General features: G+C 39.7%; 1 protein-coding gene across 1 annotated transcript in view; it reads left to right on the top strand.

Moving 5' to 3' along the window:
• Positions 1–24,217, top strand: part of DOK6 (docking protein 6) — a 364,941-nt gene that overhangs the window by 277,253 nt on the left and 63,471 nt on the right. Inside the window, exons 6-7 of the mRNA XM_058691841.1 lie at positions 6,123–6,261; positions 20,186–20,303. Of these exons, the coding sequence (XP_058547824.1) occupies positions 6,123–6,261; positions 20,186–20,303 (257 nt within the window). The remainder of the gene's footprint in view (positions 1–6,122; positions 6,262–20,185; positions 20,304–24,217) is intronic.

Raw genomic sequence — 24,217 nt, 5'->3', positions numbered from 1 at the left:
AAAAAATGTCCTCCTATACTTACAGCCTCACTTATCGTGCCCACTTCAGCCCCAACAAATAGCACAGTTACTCTCTTGTGCGTTCATCCAGAGTTTCATGTATATGCAAGCGAAGGTGTATATAAATTCTTCCCACGCATGCTTTCTTTTACAAAAATGTTAGTGCACTGTGCATATTGCTGTCACTTTTTTTCCATTTAGTGTTATGTTTTAGGTATCGATTTTCGTATTTGGTGATAGTAGTGAAAATAATACTACTATTTAAGGGGTAATAAAAACTCACAGACACTGTTTTTAAGATTAACACATATTAATTCATTTCATGCTCAAACAACCCTCTGAAAAATGTACTGACATTATATGCCTTCTTTATAGATGAGAGGTTATCAAGTGTTGTGAGTTTCAAATAATTTCCTACTATTTTTTTGCCTGCTGATATCTTATGATTTCTTTTTTATTTTGGGGAAAAATTTTTTGGGGGCATCTGGGTGGCTCAGTCAGTTAAGGGTCCAACTTCAGCTCAGGTCATGATCTTGCGGTTCATGAGTTCGAGTCCCACGTTGGGCCCTGTGCTGACATCTCGGACCCTGGAGCCTGCTTCGGATTCTGTGTCTCCCTCTCTCTCTGTTCCTCTCCTGCTCACGCTCTGGCTTGCTATCTCTCTCAAAAATGAATAAACATAAAAAAAGAAAAAAAGAAGACTTTTTTTTCCGGCAGATTCATTCTTTTTTTTTTTTCTTTTGTCACCTTTTGGCTTGGATCATAGCTTGAAACTCCTACCTCCTTTTGACTTTATATATGAATTCTTCCTTATTTTCTTCTACTAACTTTTTTCACTTGCTTTCTCTGCAACTTGTGTCAGTGGAGGTGGAAACATGGACCCAACATTTTTCCTCCTGATAAGTGTCCAAACACAGTTTCTTGGAGAGTCCAGCTTCCCTTACAAACTCGAGATATCACATTCATCACGTATTTACCTCCCAGATGAATTGGGTCTATTTCTGGACTTGCTTTTGTGTGTACACTTTACTTGCAGTTTCTTACCACAGATCCGCATCTGACTCACCAGAGCTCCTAGAGAGAAACTTCAGCCTTTTCATAGCTGCTAAAAGAAAAGCCGAAAGCTGGCATTGTTAAATGACAATAAAGATCAAACTGTTAATGGAATAAAAGTGTTAATTGGTTTTAACCGCTCTTCAGAAAAGCTGTGCTTTGAAGAATTTCATTACTTTCTATAATTAAACATTAAATTTTAAATACTGAATGGATACACCATGAGGTTTTCAGGAAAGGGCCCTTGTTCTTCTCCTCCATTTCTGAGAGTTTAAAATTTTTGTGTGCACAGAGGGTAAATATCTGGTCATGAAATGTGTCTACAATACTGCACAACTTACAGCGAGAACAAAGTCATATGGCTGCCAAGATGGACAACATTGCCAGAGGTTTACAGATTCATCTGTAGTAATATTTTACCTAGAGACCCACAGATAAGTATTTTAAAGTATCTGAGTTCAGTTTTAAAAATTGACACATTGGGGTGCCTGGGTGGCTCGGCTGGTTAAGCGTCCAACTTCAGTTCGGGTCGTGGTCTCACGGTTTGTAAGTTCGAGCCCCACATCGTGCTTTGTGCCGACAGCCCAGAGCCTGGAACCTGCTGCAGATTCTGTGTCTCCCTCTCTCTCTGCCTTCCACTGCTCATGCTCTGTCTCTGTCTCTCTCTCTCTCTGTCCCTCTCAAAAATAACTTGTGATGAATGTCTTGTGTTTGTCATTTGGAAAAGGACTGGAAATTTGAAGCCACCCCTTCATAAAGAATTAACTTTGAGACTTAAAAGCAGGAAAAGAAGGGCAGTCATTGAATAGCTTACAAGGTGAGCCTGTTCTCACATGCAGTTGCCTCTAGGACCCCCGCTTTTAGGGATGTTTCTCCCCTTGAGGGGTATTGAGAGAACCTTTCCATAGTGGAGCACCTCATTTAGAGTCCCATTTCTTGTGAACACAGACATTCTCATGAGCTCTGCTTGGTCCTTATTTATTGGAACACAGCAGAGACTAGACCAGGAGTAGCCTTATTTCAAATGATTCTGGACGTGAGTAGTGAGGTGGGATGAATAAGAAAAGGATAAATGGAATTTCAGGAAGAGCCATTGAGGGAAAATTCTAGGATTTTCTTAGACTCCTACTGCATCAAACCCTATTGACAACCCGATGCCTGTGGTGCCTTGAGTGGAGGGGTCCCCAATACCACCCTCGGGCTCAGCGTTTGTCTAGATAGACCCAGGACTCAGAAAAAGCGATGCTACTCACAGTTGTGGTTACTGCAATGAAAGTGCAGATTAAAACCAACGAAGGAAGTCCAGGAGGGACCAGGCACAGGCTCCCAGGACACCGTCCCAGGGCCATCACATGGCAGATGCTTGTTTGCCCCGTGACGATGTGGGAAAAGACATGGGCAGCGGTGTTAACCTGGGATGCTATCGCAAGCTTTGGCGTGCAAGGGTTTTACTGAGGATCCATCATACAGGCAGGCAGAGTCTACCGGTTCAATGTGAGCCGCTCAGACTCCAGCCTCCACCAGAGTAAAACAGGCATATTATTAGGATGAACTCATCTGGCCAGAGTGGTACAGCTTGGCCCAAGGCCTCAGGCACACAAAAAGTCACTCTTATCAGGCTGTATATTCCAAAGGCTCAGAGGTTACAGTCCAGAAACTGGCCAAGGGACCACCTTGACACAGGCCTTTCTTTGGAATGTGCAGGGTTTAGAGACCCCAGGCCTGCTGAATTAATTTCTTCCTGACCACTGTTACACGCAGTGTTTGACTTAATTAAAAGGCAAATGGAAACAATCTTGTGACCAAGTCTTGTTGCCCCCATTTTATTTTTTTATTTTTTTTAAGTTTATTTATTTTGAGAGAGAAAAAGAGAGAGAGAGCAAGTGGGGGAGGGGCAGAAAGAGAGAGGGAGAGAAAGAATCCCAAGCAGGTTCTGCACTGTCAGCATAGAGCCCAACATGGGGCTTGAACTCACGAACTGTGAGATCTTGACCTGAGCTGAAATCAAGAGTCAGACGCTTAACCAACTGAGCCACCCAGGTGCCCCAACACCCATTTAATACGTAAGGACTAATTTGGTAAAATAACATGTTCAGGTCCCCCCATTACTTCCTGTTGGCCCATTACTTCCTGCTACCACCTACCAAAGCGTGTTTTCCTCAAACAATGCTTATTTTCCTCACTATTTGTAGAGCCTCAGAGACGATGGGCCATGTATATGTTTCCATCCTTTTTATCCTCAGACTCAGGGCAGCACCTGACTTACGGTACCTACTTGATAAATGTGTGATAAATGAACATGAAGGCAATGACACACTGTTGATATTTGTGCCCTTAGTCTTTTGGAGTCTATACTATTATAATGTCCTTTATGTCACGATGTCAAAATGTCAAAAAAAAAAAAAACACCACCTTGGAATTAGTGTGTTAGCCATACTTAGAATTTTAAAATTGTTCTTTCAAGCTGAAAGGGACCTTAGAGATGATATTCTTTAACATTCAGTTTTAGATAAGAAAAAGTATTCATTTTGTGAAAATACCTTGTTAAGTATAAAGAGAGGTAACAGTTGTAATTGTCTATAATTTCAATCAAAATCAGTTTGGAGTCAAGACAAACATATATTGCCCATATTTTCACTGTTTCTCCAAATAAATGCAATTAAGGAGTGTGTTACGATACTCAAATGCATGGAGCACCTCTGTATTAGCTCTTCCCAAGTTAAGGAAATGATTCTTTCAGGCTTTCTGTCCTTTTCATCATGGGGCTTCCTTTCTGAACTTCGGTCTCACATGTTATGGTCTGAAGCTGCACAAACATGGCTTGTAAATTGTTCTCGTTTGGGTCCCAGGTGACCTGTAGAAGGAGTTCTGCAGGCCGGTGTTCTCGAACTATAAGATGCATAGGAGTCACCCGGGACACTGTGAAATGCAAGTTCTGGTCCAGTAGTCTGGACAGGTTCTCAAGGAAGCCAGTGATGCTGGTCCGTGGACCTACATGTTCACTAGCAAGGCAATAGCCAACAAAATGACTTTGTCTGTCGCCCCATCTTCTCCAGTACTGGCTTGCTCCCACAAAACTATTCAGACACATAAGAAAAAAAAAAAAAAAACTCCGTATCTGTTTCTTACCAGCCCCCAAGAGAACATGTTCTAAACAATAACCTGGGCAACCTAAACTATTTATTCCGATACTGCAGATGAAAGCCAAAAGTATGAGCTAATTTTACTGAAGTTTGACCAGCTTGGCTTTAGGTAGCTAGGCTGAAGAAAGAACACCTTTCCCTAAAATGTCTTCACTCTTTAATGCTAGCATGTTTTAATTCTTTGTTTGCTGGTCAAAGGCTGAAGGTTACAGGAGTCTGTATTTCAGAGGTTGAAGAAAACCTGCAAGCTTTCAAACCCTCTAACTGGGCAGTTAAGTCCCAGGAAGTGGGTAAGTGTTAGACCTTTGCATCTCGGTGACCGAGTAGGGAATGACGGTTTGTGTCTTCATTATCTCGTTTCCGAAGGCTACTAAGCAGTGCTTTTCAGATGACAATGAACAAAACTTCCCCTCCAACAGGCTGAGCTCACTACGTGTCCATTGTTGCCCTGCTCGGGCTGTTGGACTTGTATACTCCTCTGAATCAACAAAGAAAGCTCATTTGTTTCACTTTGTGAAAACGCTTCATTTTCCCCCCAGACTTTCCATTTCACGCTGTGTGAATTTTATTAAGATCTTTTTCACAGAAGCTAAGTGCCGGCTCTATGGGGCCCTAAGGGATGGCATTCGCAGCCTCTGTAATGTCTGGAGCCTCTTGAGACATTTCTTTTCTACTGAAAACTCTTTGGGGAATCACAGGGAAGAATCCAAAATCTTTGTGGGGCTGGAAGACAGAGTTTGGCCTCGAGAGCATCTCGTGCAAATCTCTTGATGTTACAATCTGAAAACCAACGACACAGCAGTTCAGTTAATATCCCATATCTCGGTAGTAACATCATATGGATATTGAGTGGGTCTTTCTGGAGGCCTCCAATTACTTTTAAAAGCTGGCTTAAAATATTAATTAGAAATATTTTTCATTTTAGAATTGGTCTCTGTTAATAAAATTTACCTGTAATCCTATTGCCTTAATAAAGTGTCAGTGGCTTTATTCCAATAAAGTTATGTTTTAGAAAGGTAATTACAATTAAGTAATTGAAAATTTTAATTCTGATTTTTCCTCATGAATGTTCATAATAAGAATTTTTAATGTTGTTATATCCTCTCGGAAATGACATAGTAATTGCTGTATAACAGTCCATCAGAGAAAAATACTAAAATTACTCCACTCATTTCTCTACAGTGGATATTAGATTAGTCTTCCAACTATCATACGGATCTTATGAGATGGGCTCTATTGTTTTTCCTATGTTAGAGCTGTGGAAAGGAGGTATAGGCAAGTTATTTAACTTGCCCAAGTTCACAGTGCTGGTAAGTGGCAAAGTCAAAATTTAAACCAACAATTCTCATATCCAAATAGGGTCTCCTTTATGCCATGTTGTTTCTTAAGATGCACAAGATTTACCTAAGGGTTACTCAGGGTAAATAACAGCTTCAGCCTATGTATGCAAGTCCATAAACTATAAAATGTATAGTCTTCTTGGTTCCTACTACAGCGAGTATAAAATTGCAGACTTTTCTTAAGTTCTTTAAATTTCAAGAGCCATCACAGCTTGGAAACAGCGTTATGATAACACAAATGTGAAAATCCCCAAAGAAAACGACTATTTGCTTTCATTAGTAAGAACTGGTAACAGGTGAACTTTAGTAACTGAAACCTTTGGTGTCTGTTTCTGTGCAGTGTTGTGAACACTTCATCCTTCAAAATCCAGCTAGACATGAGTTTTTACCCTTAGTTCCATCTCATGTACCATTTAAAGGGGTGCCTGTTGGTTGGTTGTTTTGGTCAAGGATGAATCCGCTTCACTAACTGCCATGAAAGTCGAGGAGGAGGGTAACCGCAGGGCGAGGGCATCTTTTACATGGAGAACTGTTACGCACTTGAATACATGAAGACCCATCTCTTTCCCTATCTCTATTCTCACAGAATGTGTGACACAGGAGAAGGACTATTCACTTTTCAAACAAGGGAAGGAGAAATGATCTATCAGAAGGTCCATTCTGCGACACTGGCCATAGCTGAGCAGCATGAAAGATTAATGCTAGAAATGGAGCAGAAAGCCCGGGTAAGGCTCCTTCCTCGGTAACCTAAAAGTTGAATGTCGCTGAGGTCTGATGCACATCGTGTATATGTGGGCCCATTCACATCAGCACCCCTGTGTCCACCCCACCCAGGCCTGAGCTCACCCCAGCTACTGAATCTCATCCCTCGAATGCCCTATTCAGCATATGCCAAAAAAGGAGTTATTTGTGGCCACTAGCAGGGAGTCCTACACTCCATGCTTCTCTCAAGGAGGGGTGCGGTGCATAGAGAATGAAATACAAAGCAATGCTGTCTGTATATTGCCGCACACAGTTGGACAATCAGAGATTCAGATGTGGGCCCCAAATAACCAGCAAGATGAAGTTACTACAAGAAAGGACTCCACTTTCTTTTTGTCTTTGTATTTGTCCTAGATTCTCTGAAGCTTCTAGCTCTTTCTCTGTTTCAGAGCCAATAATAAAATACTTGCAGAAGGAACCTACACTGTTTACCAACAGAATGATTTGTCTGTTACCCTGTTCTGGAACCATACTAGAGTTTTTGGTCTAGCTAAGGAGCAATTTAGTACAGAATCTGAAATAGTAACTCGTACAAGTAACAGAAAAAATTGTAAGCTTTACTACCAACTTCTTTGAAAAGCAAACAACGGAATGACTGTTGGCCATAATCTTAAGAGTTGGCGATTCTGTCTTTCTTCAGGATTTACAGAGATGCATTAAATTTCATTTGGGAGAGGACAGGCAGAGTTTGGGGAAACAAGTGGGTCACTCACCAGAAGAACACTCGTACTTCTGTCCCAGGTTAAAGATTACAGAGTTCTATATGTAGTATTATATTTATTGTGATTTTTTAAATTCTCCATTACATAGTATTTTGACACATAGAAAACTACCTTTTAAATATAAGAAAACAAAAAAGTGATTTAATGTGTAATCTTATGTTATTCTTAGTGCATTTCTAATTTTTCTCAATGCTACATACACATTTTTATCTCTTCATCTAGAATATGCTTTAAAGAACTTTCCTAATACCTAAGTGTAGCAAGTGAAAACCAGGCTTACACGGGACATTTGGTCTTTCACAGGGTTGAATTACACCACTTCATCCCTTGATGAACATTAAGGCTTGAACATTAGTAGGATTATTAATAGGATTGTGTGTTTAATTGAAGAAGCATTAATAAGACATTGGCTTCACTTAGTCTTGTAGAAAGTTTTGGGTTACATTTAAGCCATTGTAACAGTTATCTAATTAATGTGACATTTTTCCAGTGGCTTAAATCACTGAGAAATTAGAACTACCAGATTTCAAATTATTTCCGAATCTGATGCTTGCAACCAAAATTAACGGTTGTGATGTCACTTGCTATTAGTTACCAGTTAGCAGTTAGCTACACTTAACAGTTGTAGTTCTTTACGTAGAGCTGTTCTGAACAGGCAAAATGCTCTTGAGTAAAGTCATTGAATGGTTTTGTCTTGAAGGAAATTCCAAGAGCTCTTTCACACCACCCTACTGTTGACTATCAGGGAAAGCACTCAGTATGTGTCCTGGGTTCACATCCCAATGCCACCCTTTACTGGCTATGCCATCTTGGGCATCCTGGGTTATTAACTTCCAAATGTTTCATTTGCCTTTATCGGTAAAATGAGGACTAACAGTTCTACTGATTTGGCCGTTATGAGGTATCTGCATTAAAATCTGCAAAGTGCTGAGAACAGACCTGGCACACGGCAAGTGCCACGAAAGCTTCATTATTATAACAGCGATCCATCTGTAGGAGTGATTTTGAATAATTATAAGACTTGCAATGTTTGTGAAGACACTAAATTGTTATTCCCAACTGTAGCTAAATAATATCTTTCAAATCCCTTCTGAGTATGTCTAACAATCTTGTGCCAAAAAATTTGCAAAACAAAATTGAATTCACATTTGCTCTTGATGCTGTGGTATGTGATAAACATGATAATGTCCCGTGCAGCTGAGAGGCAAATCCCCAGAGCGGAGCCACGCGATTGCTGTCAAGGGGTTAGAAACCAGCAGTCCACTTACTAAGATCTCAGGCTGTCTCCAGCTGGAGGGGTGCACCGTGGACCTTGGTGCTTGGAGATGGAAGGACAAGTGGGACAGGAGTTAAACTGCAGGCTCAGTACGGCTCCACCAAAGAAACTATTTCTAGATATCACAAAATCAGAGACTCCATCAGTTTGGTGCACACATGCAAATGGAGCATTTGGTTTAATTTCAAAAACAATTGCACAGCTATGCTTTTCTCTGAAGGTTCATGCTAATAAGACTCTTCCATATCTAGTCCATTTTTCAAGGTAAACCCAGCTGGTGATTTTCAGAGGGCATGCTATCACAACTCAACTGCCCAGATTCCTCAAATTCTGGGACCATATGTAAAGATTGCCAGGTCTCCCGGGCATCATTTTTACTTTTTATTTTAAGAGACTGCCTCTACATGCACAAATCTCTTTTTTTTAATGTTTGTTTGTTTGTTTGTTTGTTTACTCTGAGAGAGATAGAGACAGCGCTAGCAGGGGAGGAACAGAGAGAGAGGGAGAGAGAGAATCCCAAGCAGGCTCCGTGCTGTCAGCACAGAGCCCAACGCAAGGCTGGAACTCACAAACTGCGAGATCATGCCTGAGCCGAAATCAGGAGTCGGTCGTTTAACCTATGGCCACATGGGCGCCCCTGCGTGCACACATCTCTTTGAAAAAAGAAGTTCCAACAACTCTGAAATAGTACTTAAGTACCCTCTAACTCTTTGCTTATTTAAATTAAATGAAAGCCTATGCTATAAACTAGGCAAAAGTGTAACCTAAGAGTTGGAAAGGTACCCCAAAACCTCAGCTGTAAAAATGATACACTTTATTTATTATGTATCTAGCACAAAGTAAGAAGATGACACTCCTCATTGGCCTCCGGTTCTAAAAATGGCCCATGTGAGATTATTATTGAGCATATAGAAAATGTTTACATATTTTTAATGTGATTTAAGAGATTTTACAAAATCAAGTTGCTAACCAGCTATATAAGCAATAAATGCCCCAAACATTGTTATTCAGGCTACTGATGCATTCATTTCCATCCTTTCAAAGAGAGATGATTTAACAGTGTTACTGTTTTATAGATAAATACATTTGAATGAGAAATGATGTCTCAACAACCATTTCTTAACTGAAACAGAGGGAATTCAATATAATCATTTGGCATCACATGTATAAAACCTTGGTTTGCCCTTGTTTATTACCTTCTTGGTGGGGACACAAGAATAAACACATTTTGACCTATCTCCATAATCTAAGTTAGGCAGCATTTCTACTCTTGTTTAATCATATATCTAGAAGAATTTCCCAGCATTGTGAACAAAATAGTACATTTGCACTCTAGAATACTGGATAACAAGAATCATTAAATTAGTAAGGCTATTAAAAAATATTTTTATTAAGGGGCGCCTGGGTGACTCAGTTGGTGAAGTGTCCGACTTTGGCCCAGGTCATGAGCTCACGGTCTGTGGGTTAGAGCCCCATGTCTGGCTCTGTGCTGACAGCCCAGAGCCTGCAGCCTGCTTCAGTTTCTGTGTCTTCCTCTCTCTCTCTCTGCCTCTCCCTAGCTCGTGTTCTGTCTCTCTGCCTCTCAAAAATAAACATTAAAAAAATTTTTTAGTATATTTTTATTTCCTTCGCTGAGAAAGGTAACGAAAGAGTTAATGACGGCTAACCCGATCCAAGAAGTTTTTAAGTAGAGTTTAGCCATCAAATACCCACTCACAGCTTTGTAAACTGGTTACTCTGCTCAGAATGTTGCTTGGACGTATCTGGAATACAAGAGAAGAGCAAGAAAGTTTTCTCTCAAGTGACCCAGAAGTTTGTGGGACCAAGTAATTTACACTGCCCAAGTAAGATTATCTCATTACTTTTACTCCTTGAAATAGCACACATTTCCCATGCCTTTCCATGCCATCGAAATTTTTCTAGATAGATTGACGAGATGACACCATCACAAAATTTTGGTCGCTGTTACTTTAAACACCTCTTGAGCTCATTCGTATGGTCATGACAGCGGACCCTGACTGATTTCTTAGATCACCAACTTATTGGGAGGCCCTGAGGTAAGCCGCCATGAAGAATGATTTCTGCACTACAAGAAGACATGCTTCCCCTTTTGCATTTAGATGTGGACCTTCCGCTTCTCGCTCTTCTGTCCAAGTGGGCATCAGAAAGTGGTCATACAAGGAGATAGCAATCCTCTGTATTTTCTTTACTTGTTAACCCTTAAACAGTTTTATTTCAGAAGACAGTTTTGGTTTTGGGGGGTGCTTGGGATATTTGAGCCATGGTACTAATTTTGAACTAGAGCTATTTCTGAAGGATTCACCAGGATTCACATATCCGAGGCAATTATTAAACCTGGATGTTTAAGTAAATGGCACCTCTACAATTTGTTTCCATTTCTTGGAGATCATCCTTGTTCTTAGAACTGCCAGAGTTCTTGAAATGCTATTACTAAAAGCATTTATAGGTGCTCTCCCCCACATGTGCAACGTTATCAGGGAAATTTTTCTTGTCTTTGTGATAGAAGCCATCCATCAGAAACCATATCACAAATGTGCCCTTGTGATTCAGCCTGGTGAGGCTGAAATCATCCAAAATGACAAGGCCTCAAATGCCCTGAAATAATTTAATTTTCATAGATCTGTTACACATGTGCGCTCACACACACACACACACACACAATATGAAAAGAAGTCCTTTTTTCCATTTGGTTTTTGTGTTCATAAGCTTTACATGTGTTATAAAATCCCATAGGTAAGGAGCAATTGAGAAGACATGAATAATTTTCTTTATTGAATTTTCCTGATATCTTACAAAAAATGAGTAAGTGAAAGGAAAGGGGCATTGTCATTAGTAACTTCTAACCTTGCAACATTGCGTGTGATTTACAAGCCTATTTGTAGATGAACAGCCTTCCATAATAAGAATTACAGTGTATCCTTTAAAAAAGTGTTTGGAATATTCCTATTTCCAATAGTTTTTGCCACCTGGTCACCAGAAGAGCTCTGTGTTAAGGCAAATAGCATCAATGTTATTAAAATACCAGCAAGACAGGGGCGCCTGGGTGGCGCAGTCGGTTAAGCGGCCGACTTCAGCCAGGTCACGATCTCGCGGTCCGTGAGTTCGAGCCCCGCGTCAGGCTCTGGGCCGATGGCTCGGAGCCTGGATCCTGTTTCCGATTCTGTGTCTCCCTCTCTCTCTGCCCCTCCCCCGTTCATGCTCTGTCTCTCTCTGTCCCAAAAATAAATAAAAAACGTTGAAAAAAAAAATTTTTAAATACCAGCAAGACAGCAACCCTATTCCAAGGCCCCAGACGCCACCGGCAGGGCTGGCCGAGTGTGCTGCTGTCCAAAGCTATCAGCCCTGCCATCCTAAGCTCTGGTGGATAGAAAAAAAAAAAAGAATAATAGAGTCTTACATAAAACTTCTTGCTTAGAAAACAAAGGGTTTTCCTTCTCTGTTACTTGTCATTTTACATGCTCTTGTCACTAGAAACATAAGGAATAGAAGCACGTTAAACTCACAGACTTAACAAACTAAACAACCTGACTGTTCCAAGACAGTAAACCCTTTGAACAATAATCATTTAAAAACAAATTCTCCTGTTTCCTTTTCTACTGTCAGATGAAAAGACATTTCTGCTGGAGCAGCATTGTGTTGCACTACCCAGGGTACGCTACCCATTGGGTTACACTACCCATTGTGTACACTACCTATGTACAAGACCCAGGGTGGCTCGGGGGTCTTTGATGGAGATTTTGCGATGCTGTCATCTTCCCAAGGGCGAAGGCATCTCAGGGAAAGGCAAAGTGCGGAGCCCGGGAGAGATAACGAAGCTGGCTTCATAGAAAACTAATTCCAATAGCGACGAGGCATTAAGGAATCTGCCCTCTTAGAGTTACGGTTTGTCACAAAACTTAGCCAAGTGTTGACTACCTCCAGCCCCTGAAATGGTTATTTTTTGTCCTAAATAGTTGCATGAATAGGGAAATACTATTGCATTCCATCAATTCCAAGATGCGCATGTCTTTTTTCACATTTCAACATCTCTCAGGTCAAATATGAGTCAGAGTTTGGTAGACCTATTCTTTCACAGTGCTACCTAAAACAGTGTCTTGTCTTTCAGCTGATGGCGTGTTAGAGCGTGCGAAATACCGTAGTACTCGTTTCAAGCAGTGTTGCAAAGACACCCATTGTTATTCCCAGCTGTCACCAAATAATATATCCTTCAATTCAAGTACATCTATCTTTCAAGACCATAAGTACCATGGGCTTATTTATAATTTGTGAAGGAATGACAAAGCCTGGGCTCTATCCTAGACAGTTTGGTTCCCCTTCTAGTGAAGGCATTCTTCTTATCACAGTTTACAGGAATCTCTACCTGCTGTGAAAAACAAATAAATAACTCGTTTTCCTACGTGGAAAAATTTGAAGAATTTGGAAGCATAATACTCTGATGAGTAGAACACAGAACAATTTTAACACTTTTTGCAATTTCTTTTCTAGGTATATTCATTGAAGTTTAAGAAATTATAGGAAAAGTTTGAAAGTGCGATTTGGGATCACAAGTGATGTGTAATATCTAATATATAGGAAGATAGGCTAATAAATTCATTCTTCAAAGTTCTCATGATTCCATTGCTCAGTATTGTCAGTTATTAATCATAAGACAAGAGCCTTCATTATTACTGACAGTGGCTGATTCCCTGCTGGGAAATACCATTTGGATATATGTGCAATTTTCTTTTACTGATTGATCACAGACACTGATTATAATGAACCGACACAAGCCCAATTAGAGCAAATTATTATAGTTGATAACTAAAGTGGACCTGTGATCCTAATTAATCCATTTACTTACTATTGTTCCAGTGCTCAGAACACTAAATGGAAACACTAAAATGCAGTCTCTAAACACACAGACACAGAAAAATACTCATTTGTGCGTAAAGGCACAAATGAGATAGAAGTGGTAAGGGGTCAATGTGTAATTTTTCTAGCAAGTGGTGCTGTAACAATTATAATAGTATAAATTTTATTTATACTGTGTTTTTTCCTTAAAATTTGTTGTAGATGCTCTGGATGCCAGTTCAGAAAATGCATCTTGTATATATATAGTTTTTTATATTTAATCAACTTGATTAGAGTTGATAATGTGTGAGGAAAATGACTGGCTGACAGAAAAGAGTACAATTTTCATATTAAAAAAACAATTTTGGATTGCTAGAATCAAAGAATAATGAGGAGACTATAAGGATGATTTTCTCTCTCTCTCTCTCTCTCTTAACTCAGATAGCCTTATTTCTTCATGGGCATACAATCTGCTCATGCCAGTTATGAGAATGAGCTCCTTAAAGAAGAGCAATAGATTTCAAAGGTCAATCGAGATGACTCCGAGTATAAACACATAATTATGGAATGTACACAGACAACACAAAGAATCTGAGTGTCTTTTCTTTGGATAAAATGGCAAGAAAAAAATGCCAGCCAGTATCGGGCCAATCAGAATCCACCAGACAGATGTAAGACTTGTGTGGGGAGATATGTAAGCTTACTTGCAAGGAGTGTGAGCATAATTGTCAATTTCTGGGAGTATCCAGTGAATTATTATTTATTCAATGGATATATTCGCTGAAGCAGAGCATCACAGTGGCTATCCAGGTAGACGTTAGAGAAAGAAAGAGCTGTGTGACCTCGTATAAGGTATTTACCTTTGCTGTGTCTTAGTTACCTTTTCATGAAAGAAGGAAGGAAGGAGCAAGAATAATATCTACTCAGATTGTTAGGATACCAGCTGGTCTGCAGTAAAAGCCCAGGTATTAGCTAAGTCATGAGATGGGTGGCAAAAGAAAAACGCTGAGCTTTATTTTTAAGTGGGTAAAATTTTATAACCCCTGTTAAAAGTTCATCCCAGCTTTCATTATGTGCAGACATTGGAAATTGTTTATATAAACTTTAATACATTCTCTAGATAATTTAGATATTACAAAATCAAGACAGTGAACATTTTATTTACACGTGAAATGTCATCTTTCAATATATAGACATCACGTTTCTTATATTCAGAGAGCAGCTCCCTAAATGAGTGAACTTACAAATAAGAGATTCTTAGATAATTGATACATAAGTAAAGAATATATATATTCTTAAAGACATTACTGGTTACAGATAAGAATGGTGTTCAAAGTGTTTATGTATATGTTTGTAATCATTTCTGATGTTATTCTAAAGCTCGGCTTTTTTACATTCTATGAAAGTACTTTGATCGATACATGGTTTAAAACATATAATGATGACATACATTTTGGTTCAAGTTTAAACCAAAATAACCAGAATAACATTCTGCAAAGTCCAATTCTAAATGACATCTAGCAACTTCCATTAAATGACTAAATGACATTGTGTTTGTTAGTCTTGTACCAACTCAGCAAGGTATCTTCTAATTCCTTTTCATTTATCTTGAATAAAATGGAAGATTAAGTGTGAGTTGTCCCCTATTGAAAATTAAGTCAAGTCTGTGAAAAACCAATTGCCCGTAAACCTTCAAACTTCAGAGGACTGTTTGAGTAAATCCAAACAGTGCTGAGCTTGGCTGGCTAGAGCTCTCTGGGGTTTCTTTTTCTCTACAGTTTTCAAGTTTCATGAGCTCTTTTCCAAGAACAAATAAACTAAATGTTCCCGACTGGGACTGCACTTGGGTTCACCATTTCCTTTTTAAGCAGCATGACGTGTTTTGGTGACCTCTGACAGGGATCTCACGTGTTACCTTTTCATGTCCCCTGACCTCTCAGAGCTTTGGAGTGCTTCTTCTCTACAGTGTCGTTCCCTACCCAGTTCCTCTGGTCTCAGCCATACCAGGGAACATGTCGACATAGCCACTCAGGAGACCCATAATCATTTAAAAACAATGTCTTTTCCCGGCTTATGTTACGCATGTGTGCAAACCCACACGCACACACGCAGCCCACACCCTGCTACCAGCGTTGCTCCCCTGGGTCTCGCCTGTGTCCTGCCTCTCGCACCTGCCCATACTGAACATCTGTGCCACATATTCCTATTTCTTGAATTTTGTACTTCGATTAAGCTCTTAGGCTTTTGTCTAAGAACCCGACGGTCTTCACTGTTACTCGTTTGATAGCTCATTTTGGACACCTTTCCACGTCTTGACCACGTATCACATAGATGCGTCTGTTGTAAGCCACCTCTCCCATGTAGTAGAGGCAAGAGTGAGCCAGGAGTTTCTACCAAGCCCTTCAGATGGGGCAAACGTTGTGTTCTTCCCTCTAAAAGCATCACATTATGAAATATTAACAACGACACTTGAGGTAGATGATATTAACTTCAGTTCGCAGAGAAGGAAAACTTGAGTCTTAAAAAAAAATGTTTTCAGCGTGTCGCCTGAGGTCAAATGACAAGGCAGAGATGGAGTCTGTGGGTGAGAACAGGTGTGCTGACAGCCAAGCATGTGTGCCTAACAACTCCGGGATTGAGCGGCTGTGGTTGTAATGCCCTCCCCTCAACGTTGGAGAGAGGCACACTCGTCCCTGCCTCTGGGCCATGCGGTTGACCTGGTTGGTGCAATTCTCCTCACATCTGCTCCCTGAGGAGAAAGGATCCCGTCATTTATTTCACAGTGATTTGTGTCTGCCAAGATTTAGGGGCCAAGGGCAGGCTGCCCCAAAATGTGCCACTCTGGCATGTTGATGATTTTGAATTAAAGCTACTTAAAATCAACCTGTGCAAGAAGGACACTCAGACCCTCCTCTGTCCCACTGAAAGCAGGAAGTAAATCTCCTGTGTGAAAAGGCGCCCTCCCTGCTCCAGGAAAGAATGGCACCTTCTTGTCACCAGAGATGGGAAATTGGGAGCTGAGAAGGCCGCATAAACACCCCCTTGTTACTTTTTACTCATTTACTGCCTTAGCCCAAATTTGGTTTAGAATTCCTTATTTTTTTTAATTTTTATTTATTTACTTATTGAGAGAGACAGAGAGAGATTAAGCCGGGAGGGTCAGAGAGAGAAGGAGAGAGAAATCTCAAACAGGATCCACACTATCAGTGCAGAGCCCGATGCGGGGCTTGAACTCACAAACTGTGACATCACAACCTGAGCTGAAACCAAGAGTCTTATGCTTAACTGGCTGAGCCACCCAGGCACCCCCAGAAGTCCTTACTAATTGAAGCTTCCTAAGTTAATGTCTCTTTGTCCCGTCAGTTCCTCACAGATTTACTGTGTCTTTGTCTAAAAAGTATAAAATGTACCTGCCTTGATCATTTCGTTGTCTCGGTTTCATTATTGGGCCTCCGAGCACACGTAATAAAACTTTGGGGTTTTTTATCTGCAAATCTGTCTCAGGTAAATTTAACTCTTAGTCCAGCTAGAAGACCTCGAAAGGTAGGGAAGGCATCTTTTCTTCTCTTCAACATCATGGTCTTTGAAGTCTCAGAGACATCATTCACTGCCTATGTCACCATGAAAAAATTATATTATCCCTCTGAGTCTCATTTTCCTTGACTGTAAAGTTCAGATGGCGTGATTATTGACAATTTATGTGGATATTAAACAACATCTGAAATCAGTTTGCACGTTACCAGGCACATAGGGAATGACTCATAAATGTTAACCTATAAATGCTACCTTTTTCCTCCCACAATTGTTGAGATTTATACTTCGAGTGCTAATAAGGCTTTAAATTTTCTAGTCAATTATTGGGCAGATACAGACCAAAAGTAAAGTTGGTTAGCAGGTTTTTTTTTTTTAATAGACAGATGAATTTATGTAGGGGGACACAAATTAGCATTAATGTTTATCACAGGGGGAGGCAGAATCTCAAAATAGCAAAGGGAGATTGCAAAAAGCAATCAGGTAACCTGGATAATTATTTTGGCAAAAGCAGGAAAAGGTGCTGTGGCCAGTACCGGCATCCCAAAGTTTCCAGGACCTACCTGCTTCTTTTTGGCAGGATGGGTGCTTTGAACGTATAGAGCTGTATTCTTATATATTGTAACATGTTGGAGAGGAAGCTCATTTTCCCCCAGAGATCAACATCAAAGTCCAAAAAGCAGTGGACTAAGAAATCAAGAGAACTGTTTCCTATTAGAGGTTCTATAGTTGGGATTTTACCGTGAGCAAATCCCTGAGTTTTGGGGGTTGTGATTTTTCCATCTGTAAAACGAGAACAGCTGGATCCTCTAAGAAGGATTCAAACGTTTACGTTTACGTGGCCCGCCCACATGGTGCGCTTGGGCTTTGTCCAAACATGGCAGTTCAGAGTAGTCAGACTTCCAGAGTAACTCAGGACAGGTGGAGGGAAGAGGACAGGTAGAGGCCATCTAAGACATAGCCAAAACAGACATAATGTCATGTCTACGTTGCCTTATTCATCAAATCGGTCACTGGTCAGCCGAGATTTAAGAGGAGGGAGCCCATCACCCTGTATCTGAATGCAGCCGTCTTCAATCCTCCACACAAATAATGCATATTGAATACCACCTGTGATACGATTCCATTGAAAGACATTGCACAGAATGGCTTGATAGTTCATGAGTGTACGCAATACCTGGTTTTGAAGAACAACTGAGGAATGGATTCTCTGATGTGTAGAAGATTAAAAATCTGAGGTAGGATGGACAAGATAAGTACCTTTGGCAGAGATCGGGAGAACATAGACATTCAGGTTTTCAAACACAGATTTTTCACTTTTCTGAATTAGATATTGAAGTAGAATAAAAAGAAACTAAAGAAACAAGTGAAGAAATAGAAGGTTAAAGGTTACCTGTGATTTGAAAACCGTGAAGACCAAGAAGTAGAGAAATGAGGTGAAGAAACAATTGGTGATTCAGATGAGAATTTTATGGAGGAAATTCTCAACTTATTTGTTTCCAGGAGAAAAATATGTTTACTGTGTTTCCATGGTGCTTAAGACTGACCATTTAGGAAGAAATATGTTTCCCAGAATTAAAAAATAGAAGGAAAAGTAATTTGGGGAAGGTGAATTGACCACGGATGGTGTATTGTATACTAATAAACAAATCACAATATATTAGAACAATAAAGTGTAGACAGAAGTGTGATTAATATGAGATTGGCCTTATGGATTAATTGATGTTTATTAATGGGCATTGCTCACACTAACTAAAGACGTTATGTGTTGGAATTCAGTTTATACCTCACATGAGAAATTGGCTTTAAAGGTGAAAGCCCTTTTGTCCCAGTGCTAATTTCATAAAATGAGCTTTGCCTCTATTCCTTTCAGGAGTGGATGTTTAGTATGTATCCTGATACTTGTTAACGGGCATAGCCCCACACACAGAGATTCTCCAAATGTTAGGTCTGGGGAAAATCCAGAAGTGTGTGTGGTTAACAAACACCCCAAAGGTTCTAGAAAGTACCACCCTATTATAACCCAGAAACCTGGCTTCTCCCCCACTCCCTCCACCTACCAACCATAGGCTGTTGGTGTGGTTAGCATATCTGTTTTCACGACAGGAAGGAAAATTTCGAACTATCCCACAATTTGAAAAATCTATAAATTGGTTACAATGTTGCTACTGAAAGCCATCTTTAAAAAAAATAACCTTTAACAGGGCCAGACTTTCAAGTTCACTGAGTAGGGCGCTTTGGTGGCAAGTCACAGCGGTTGTAGAAATGCCTCACTGCTGAAAATGTGGAATCACATCAAAACGTTCACGCCCTTGGGCTTCATCTTCCATTAAAATGGAGAAACCTCTCAGCTTTATATGGCTTTAAAGAGCCTGTTACAACCTATCAGGTCCTTTCCTGATCACGTCTTCAGTGGAGGGTGGGAACCTGGATACAAAGTATGGGAAGGGCCAGAGGCAGGGCGGTGCGGTGGGAAAAGGCACCCGCATGGAGCAAACAGGTCTCTAAGCTCACACCTGAGCTTAGACGTGATCTTCGCAGCTCCCCTTCTGCCAAGAGTCAGGTATTCAATCAGGAGGAAATGCGACGTTTTATTGATTAGAGGATTTCCCGTTGCCCGTCAGAAAGTGAACATTTGCTCAGATTGCGTCAGGGAAATGTGCACTAAGAACAAATAAAACCATTTCTGGAGGTTTTTAAAAACCTAGAGTGAATCAATCAAAGTGAATTTATTTCTTGAAAATGCAATGTAAAGTTTCAGTCTCTTGGAACGAATCCTATGCTTGAGCACCTGAGTGACGTTGTGTTGATCTCTGGGGCTACCCTTAAAATTTATGTTTCAAGTGAGAACATAATTGCCACATTTTTATCACAGAACTTCTCAGGGAAAACACGTTTTTAATATGTAAAAGATCCTATCGCAGGAGCGCAAAAAAAACGTCCATTGGAGAAAAGATCCCTTGGGCAAAGGCGGGAGGAGGTGTCTGGAAAAATTGTAAACGGAAATGGGTGAAAAGGATTAATGGTATCCTGTGTTTGGTGCCATTTGGGAGCATGTGTTTGTGAAAGCACTTGCTCCCGCCCCCAAGCTGAGCTATTTTATAGTTCAGTAAATTGCAGAAAGCTGATAGTAATGCACATAATTCTTGTTCAATAAATGCACACAAACTTGTCTGGTGGTGGGTACACCTGGTTATTTCTGGCTGTTTCCCTGCGCTCCTGGTTAACTGTATGCCCCTTGAATTCTCCCTGGAATCAGTTGTACCATCTATTTGTTCCTTCTAAATCAATGAATGAGATCCAATTGTCTATAAGTGTTCGCTTCATTTATGTTTGGAGTCATTCATTTACCTTTTTTTTTAAAAAGCTAACCTTAAACAGCAAATCAGACAGGTATCTATAACAGATTTGGTCACATAATGCCCACATTTAACCCTCAGCTTCTGAAAGGGCAGATTTCAGTCTAATATTTTGCATCAAGCCTGACACGTTTCCTTTTTCTTTTAGCTTCAGACAAGCTTGACTGAGCCAATGACGTTATCCAAATCGATATCTCTTCCTCGTAGCGCCTACTGGCATCACATCACCCGTCAGAACAGTGTTGGAGAAATCTACAGTTTGCAAGGCAAGTAACTTGAAAATAATCAAGCGGCACCTCCATTAGCTTCCTACAGGTGGGCCAGGAGGCATGCAAATTGCCTTGCTTCCTTTCCCTCCATTTTTCATTTATCAGCTGTCACTGGCCACAGTGGGGGCTCTGAGATTTATAGTGGCGTTTCTAAAGCTATCATTGCACAGTCTCATGGTAGAAATTATTCCAAAAAGTCGCTGAGGGCTGAGGACTGTATTTGGCACCTGACTAGAACATTATACATAAAAACTGGAACTTGACTGGAACATTATACAAAACATTATCAGAAGCTTAAAGTAGCTGATCCTAGGGTCTGTTTCATGCTGTTTTATAAAGGATTTTTTCCTTAGCATCCTTTTTTAATAGGATTGAATATCAGTTCAGGGGGCTGATTTCAGGCTCTGTAATAAAACACTACACAAACCGATTCTCAAAAGTCTTCAAGTGTAGCCAGAGCCTTGGCCCAGAAATAATTCTGGAGGGCGCAAGGCAGGAGATGAGTGTGAATACTTTGCTTCTGTACTTTTCCTAATGATTAATGGTTAATTAACTAAAATGGGAATGGTTTACCAGATGAATCAGATTCATAGACAGCAGGTATTTGATCGACTGCAGCACAACCCTCAGATTTGGCATTCTTTTTTTTTTTTCTATTCTTTCCCTGTTGTCTTAAAATGAATAGTCTTATCCTTCAGATAAAATATTCAGCTATAAGCAATTGACTTACAGCTCACCAAGACTGAAGGAAGTGGGAACTTAGAAAAATAAGGCTAACAAAACACAGCTAAAAACCAACTCATCCAACAAAGAGTTTTTGAGCACAATGGGTTTGAAAGTAATAGGCACCCAGTAAATCCCTGGTGAAGAAATGACCGGTATGACCTTCAGCATAGTTGGACATTCAGACTATTTTTCCATTCATACTTTAACTTTTGCTCATATCGATAACATGAAGTCTTTCAACAACAACAGCAAAATGTTTTGGCGATGCGGAAACTGAAATGGTGTATTTTTAAAGCAATATCTGCTTGTCAGCATTTCAAACCTAGACTAATGGAATTTGGTCAGTGGGAATTAATGATGAAAGATTCGTTCTGCAAGGAAAAGCTGTCAGAACAATTTTAGTCATTTGTTGATGGTACTTGCATTTTATATTTTATCTTTTTTTTAAATTTTTTTTTAATGTTTATTTATTTTTGAGACAGAGAGAGACAGAGCATGAATGGGGGAGGGGCAGAGAGAGGGAGACACAGAATCGGAAGCAGGCTCCAGGCTCTGAGCCATCAGCCCAGAGCCTGACGCGGGGCTCGAACTCACGAACCGTGAGATGGTGACCTGAGCTGAAGTCGGACGCTCAACCGACTGAGCCACCCAGGCGCCCCTGCGTTTTATATTTTAAATGAACCCTCTTATGGAGAGTTATTATCTTTTTGTGTTATTTCTTTGTATGAGAAAACCTTTAACAGGATAAGGAGTAGAGGGTCGAGGAGACTCTTGAATGTCTTGTGGATCACAAAGAGGAGACCACATCTTGCTTCTTTGCTTCTGCTCAAATGCTAAGTCGTGATCTTGGGAGATTAATCTTGTTTGCTCCTATGATTAGAAATAATTAGAAAATATGCTTTTAGTGTAAGGTTATTTTTATTTAAACCTAAACAGATAGGTGTAATTATTGTGAAAAAACAAAATTCAACCGAGTAAATTTTACAAATCATGTTGGCTTTATTCAGTTATTCATGAATGAAAAGCATGCCAGATAGCAGATGGGAAGGAGGTCTGAGGAGCTATATGTAATGAAAGACTTTTATAGGCAGACAGAGCGGGACAAGGAAATTATACTGGACGAGAATGAACTGGGTGTAGCAAAGTCATCTCCTTAAGGGGACCACAGAGGTCTATAAGATAGAATCCCTCACTAGCATTGACCACATCGTTCCCCATTGACTGGTTTAAGAGTCTGTTTCTGGGAGAGCAGAAACTCGAATTATGTGTTAAGTCTTGGGTAGGCATCATGAGGTTTAGCCTAAGTGACTCCATATCGAGTCTACTGTCTTGTTTTTAACAATATTGATGTTTAATAAAATAATAAAAATATTTTTGTAAAATAATAACTTTATTTTGTAAAATAAAAAATACATGTATTTTTGTATTTTTCATGCAAAAATACAAATGGCCACATTTCTAAGCAAAAAGAAACTGAGATGTTACTACAAATAAGTTGGAAAAAGGTTGGAGCCAATGTCGTGATACCTTTGGGTTTTGACAAGAGTTTGGTCTATAAATCCAGCAAATGAAAGATTGTTGCTTGCATGGTAGTGTGTGGGGAATTTTTCTCCAAAGGAAGAGCTGACATTTAGACTGATACACAATATCAGAAATAATTTCATATGCATCCAACAAAACAACGCCAGAATGCATTTAAATTTCTCAAAACGCTGCTGAAGACTTGCCAACGGACAGTGTTGACTTACAATATAACAGAGTCAGTAACTGATTAGAACACTCTAGGATCTATCTCACTGATCTTAATTTCCAGCAAGGTAAGGGCTTAAATGCTTTATCAATTATGATGAACAGTTTGCTTGTATGGTCTCAATACCACATTCTTCCTTGGTTGTTTGTCATTTTTGTGTAACAAAGAAATATGTGTCGACTAAGGTGATTACCACAAGTCCAATAAATACAGAATGTATTTGGTGTAAATTACATTTCACTATATTGCGGGTTTACTTTTGTATTGTATGCTTCTTAGAGCAATACATTTTATATTTTACATACTCCTTATTTTATAGTTATATCATATACAGAGAGATATAAACATCTAGATGGATAGCTAGATCCTAGGTGAGTAGATAATATCTAAATAGATACAGAGGTAAATTGTTAGAGATGCTTTGACAAAGCTGATATATTTTATTCTCCTTTTGTTCTGTTGAGGCAGTCAAGTTAAGCAAAGGACAAGAGTCTTTTGACCATAGCTTTTTATTGGTGTGGAATCTACACAGGCTTCGTGCTCATGGATTCAGGGCAGGATAAAACTACCGAAACAAGAAAGAAAAATGGAAAAGTGAACCTTAGCACCCCTTCATACACATCTACAATTTTTTTTTTCAATAAACCACATTTGAAAGTGTAGTTATTTTGTGTCTCACTTCCTTGGTGGTGCTCCATGAAGGGCATCACTTCTTTACAAAGGGGAAAATACAGTCTGATCTTCCAGAGTCAAGGGAAAAATCTGACGATGGTGGGTGTTACATTGTCAAATAACCTGCAGGTAGCAATGAGAAATAAAAATGTACCGTTAGAATTTTTCATCATATTTCCTACATTCTAACTGTGAAGCTGAGATCAATATGAATTAAATTCAGCAGGCTTTCATTCAGAAGGCAAAGGGGGAAAAGCTTTATATCTCTAAACCTTAGTAGATTGGGATTCATTAATAAGCACTGCATGTTCTAGAACTGAAAAAATATTCATGGTGTGCAAACAAATCCATTCTGTTAAGACGTACCTATAACTTCGATGGCCGGTCACCCTCAAAACTTCACTTGCTCTATTTTATTGGCTTCATTTCTGTCACCTGTTCTATAACTATAGTAGTGAAAGACACTGAAAAAGACCAACGTGTCAATACTGGCATCCTGCATTTACTTTAATATTTGGGAAAAAAGAGTAACTTACTTTAAACAAGTACAAGTTAGCTAAGGATGAGGCACTACTATGCAAAATCTCTACGCCTAAATGGCCGGTAAGAGGTTGGGTCACGTCACGTCTTCTTGCAGAGGGTGTGAGTAAAGACTTTTCCTGTTCTTGATTTTTTCCAGATAATCAGGATGATTAGTTTGTATTAGAAAGTAAGTTTCTGTTTGTATTTCTCTGACTTACGCGTTAATGAAAAATTTTTGTGC

The sequence above is a fragment of the Neofelis nebulosa genome, chromosome 11 (genome assembly GCF_028018385.1).
Source record: "Neofelis nebulosa isolate mNeoNeb1 chromosome 11, mNeoNeb1.pri, whole genome shotgun sequence".
Taxonomy (NCBI): domain Eukaryota; kingdom Metazoa; phylum Chordata; class Mammalia; order Carnivora; family Felidae; genus Neofelis; species Neofelis nebulosa.
This window is presented reverse-complemented; position numbering and strand designations above follow the sequence as displayed.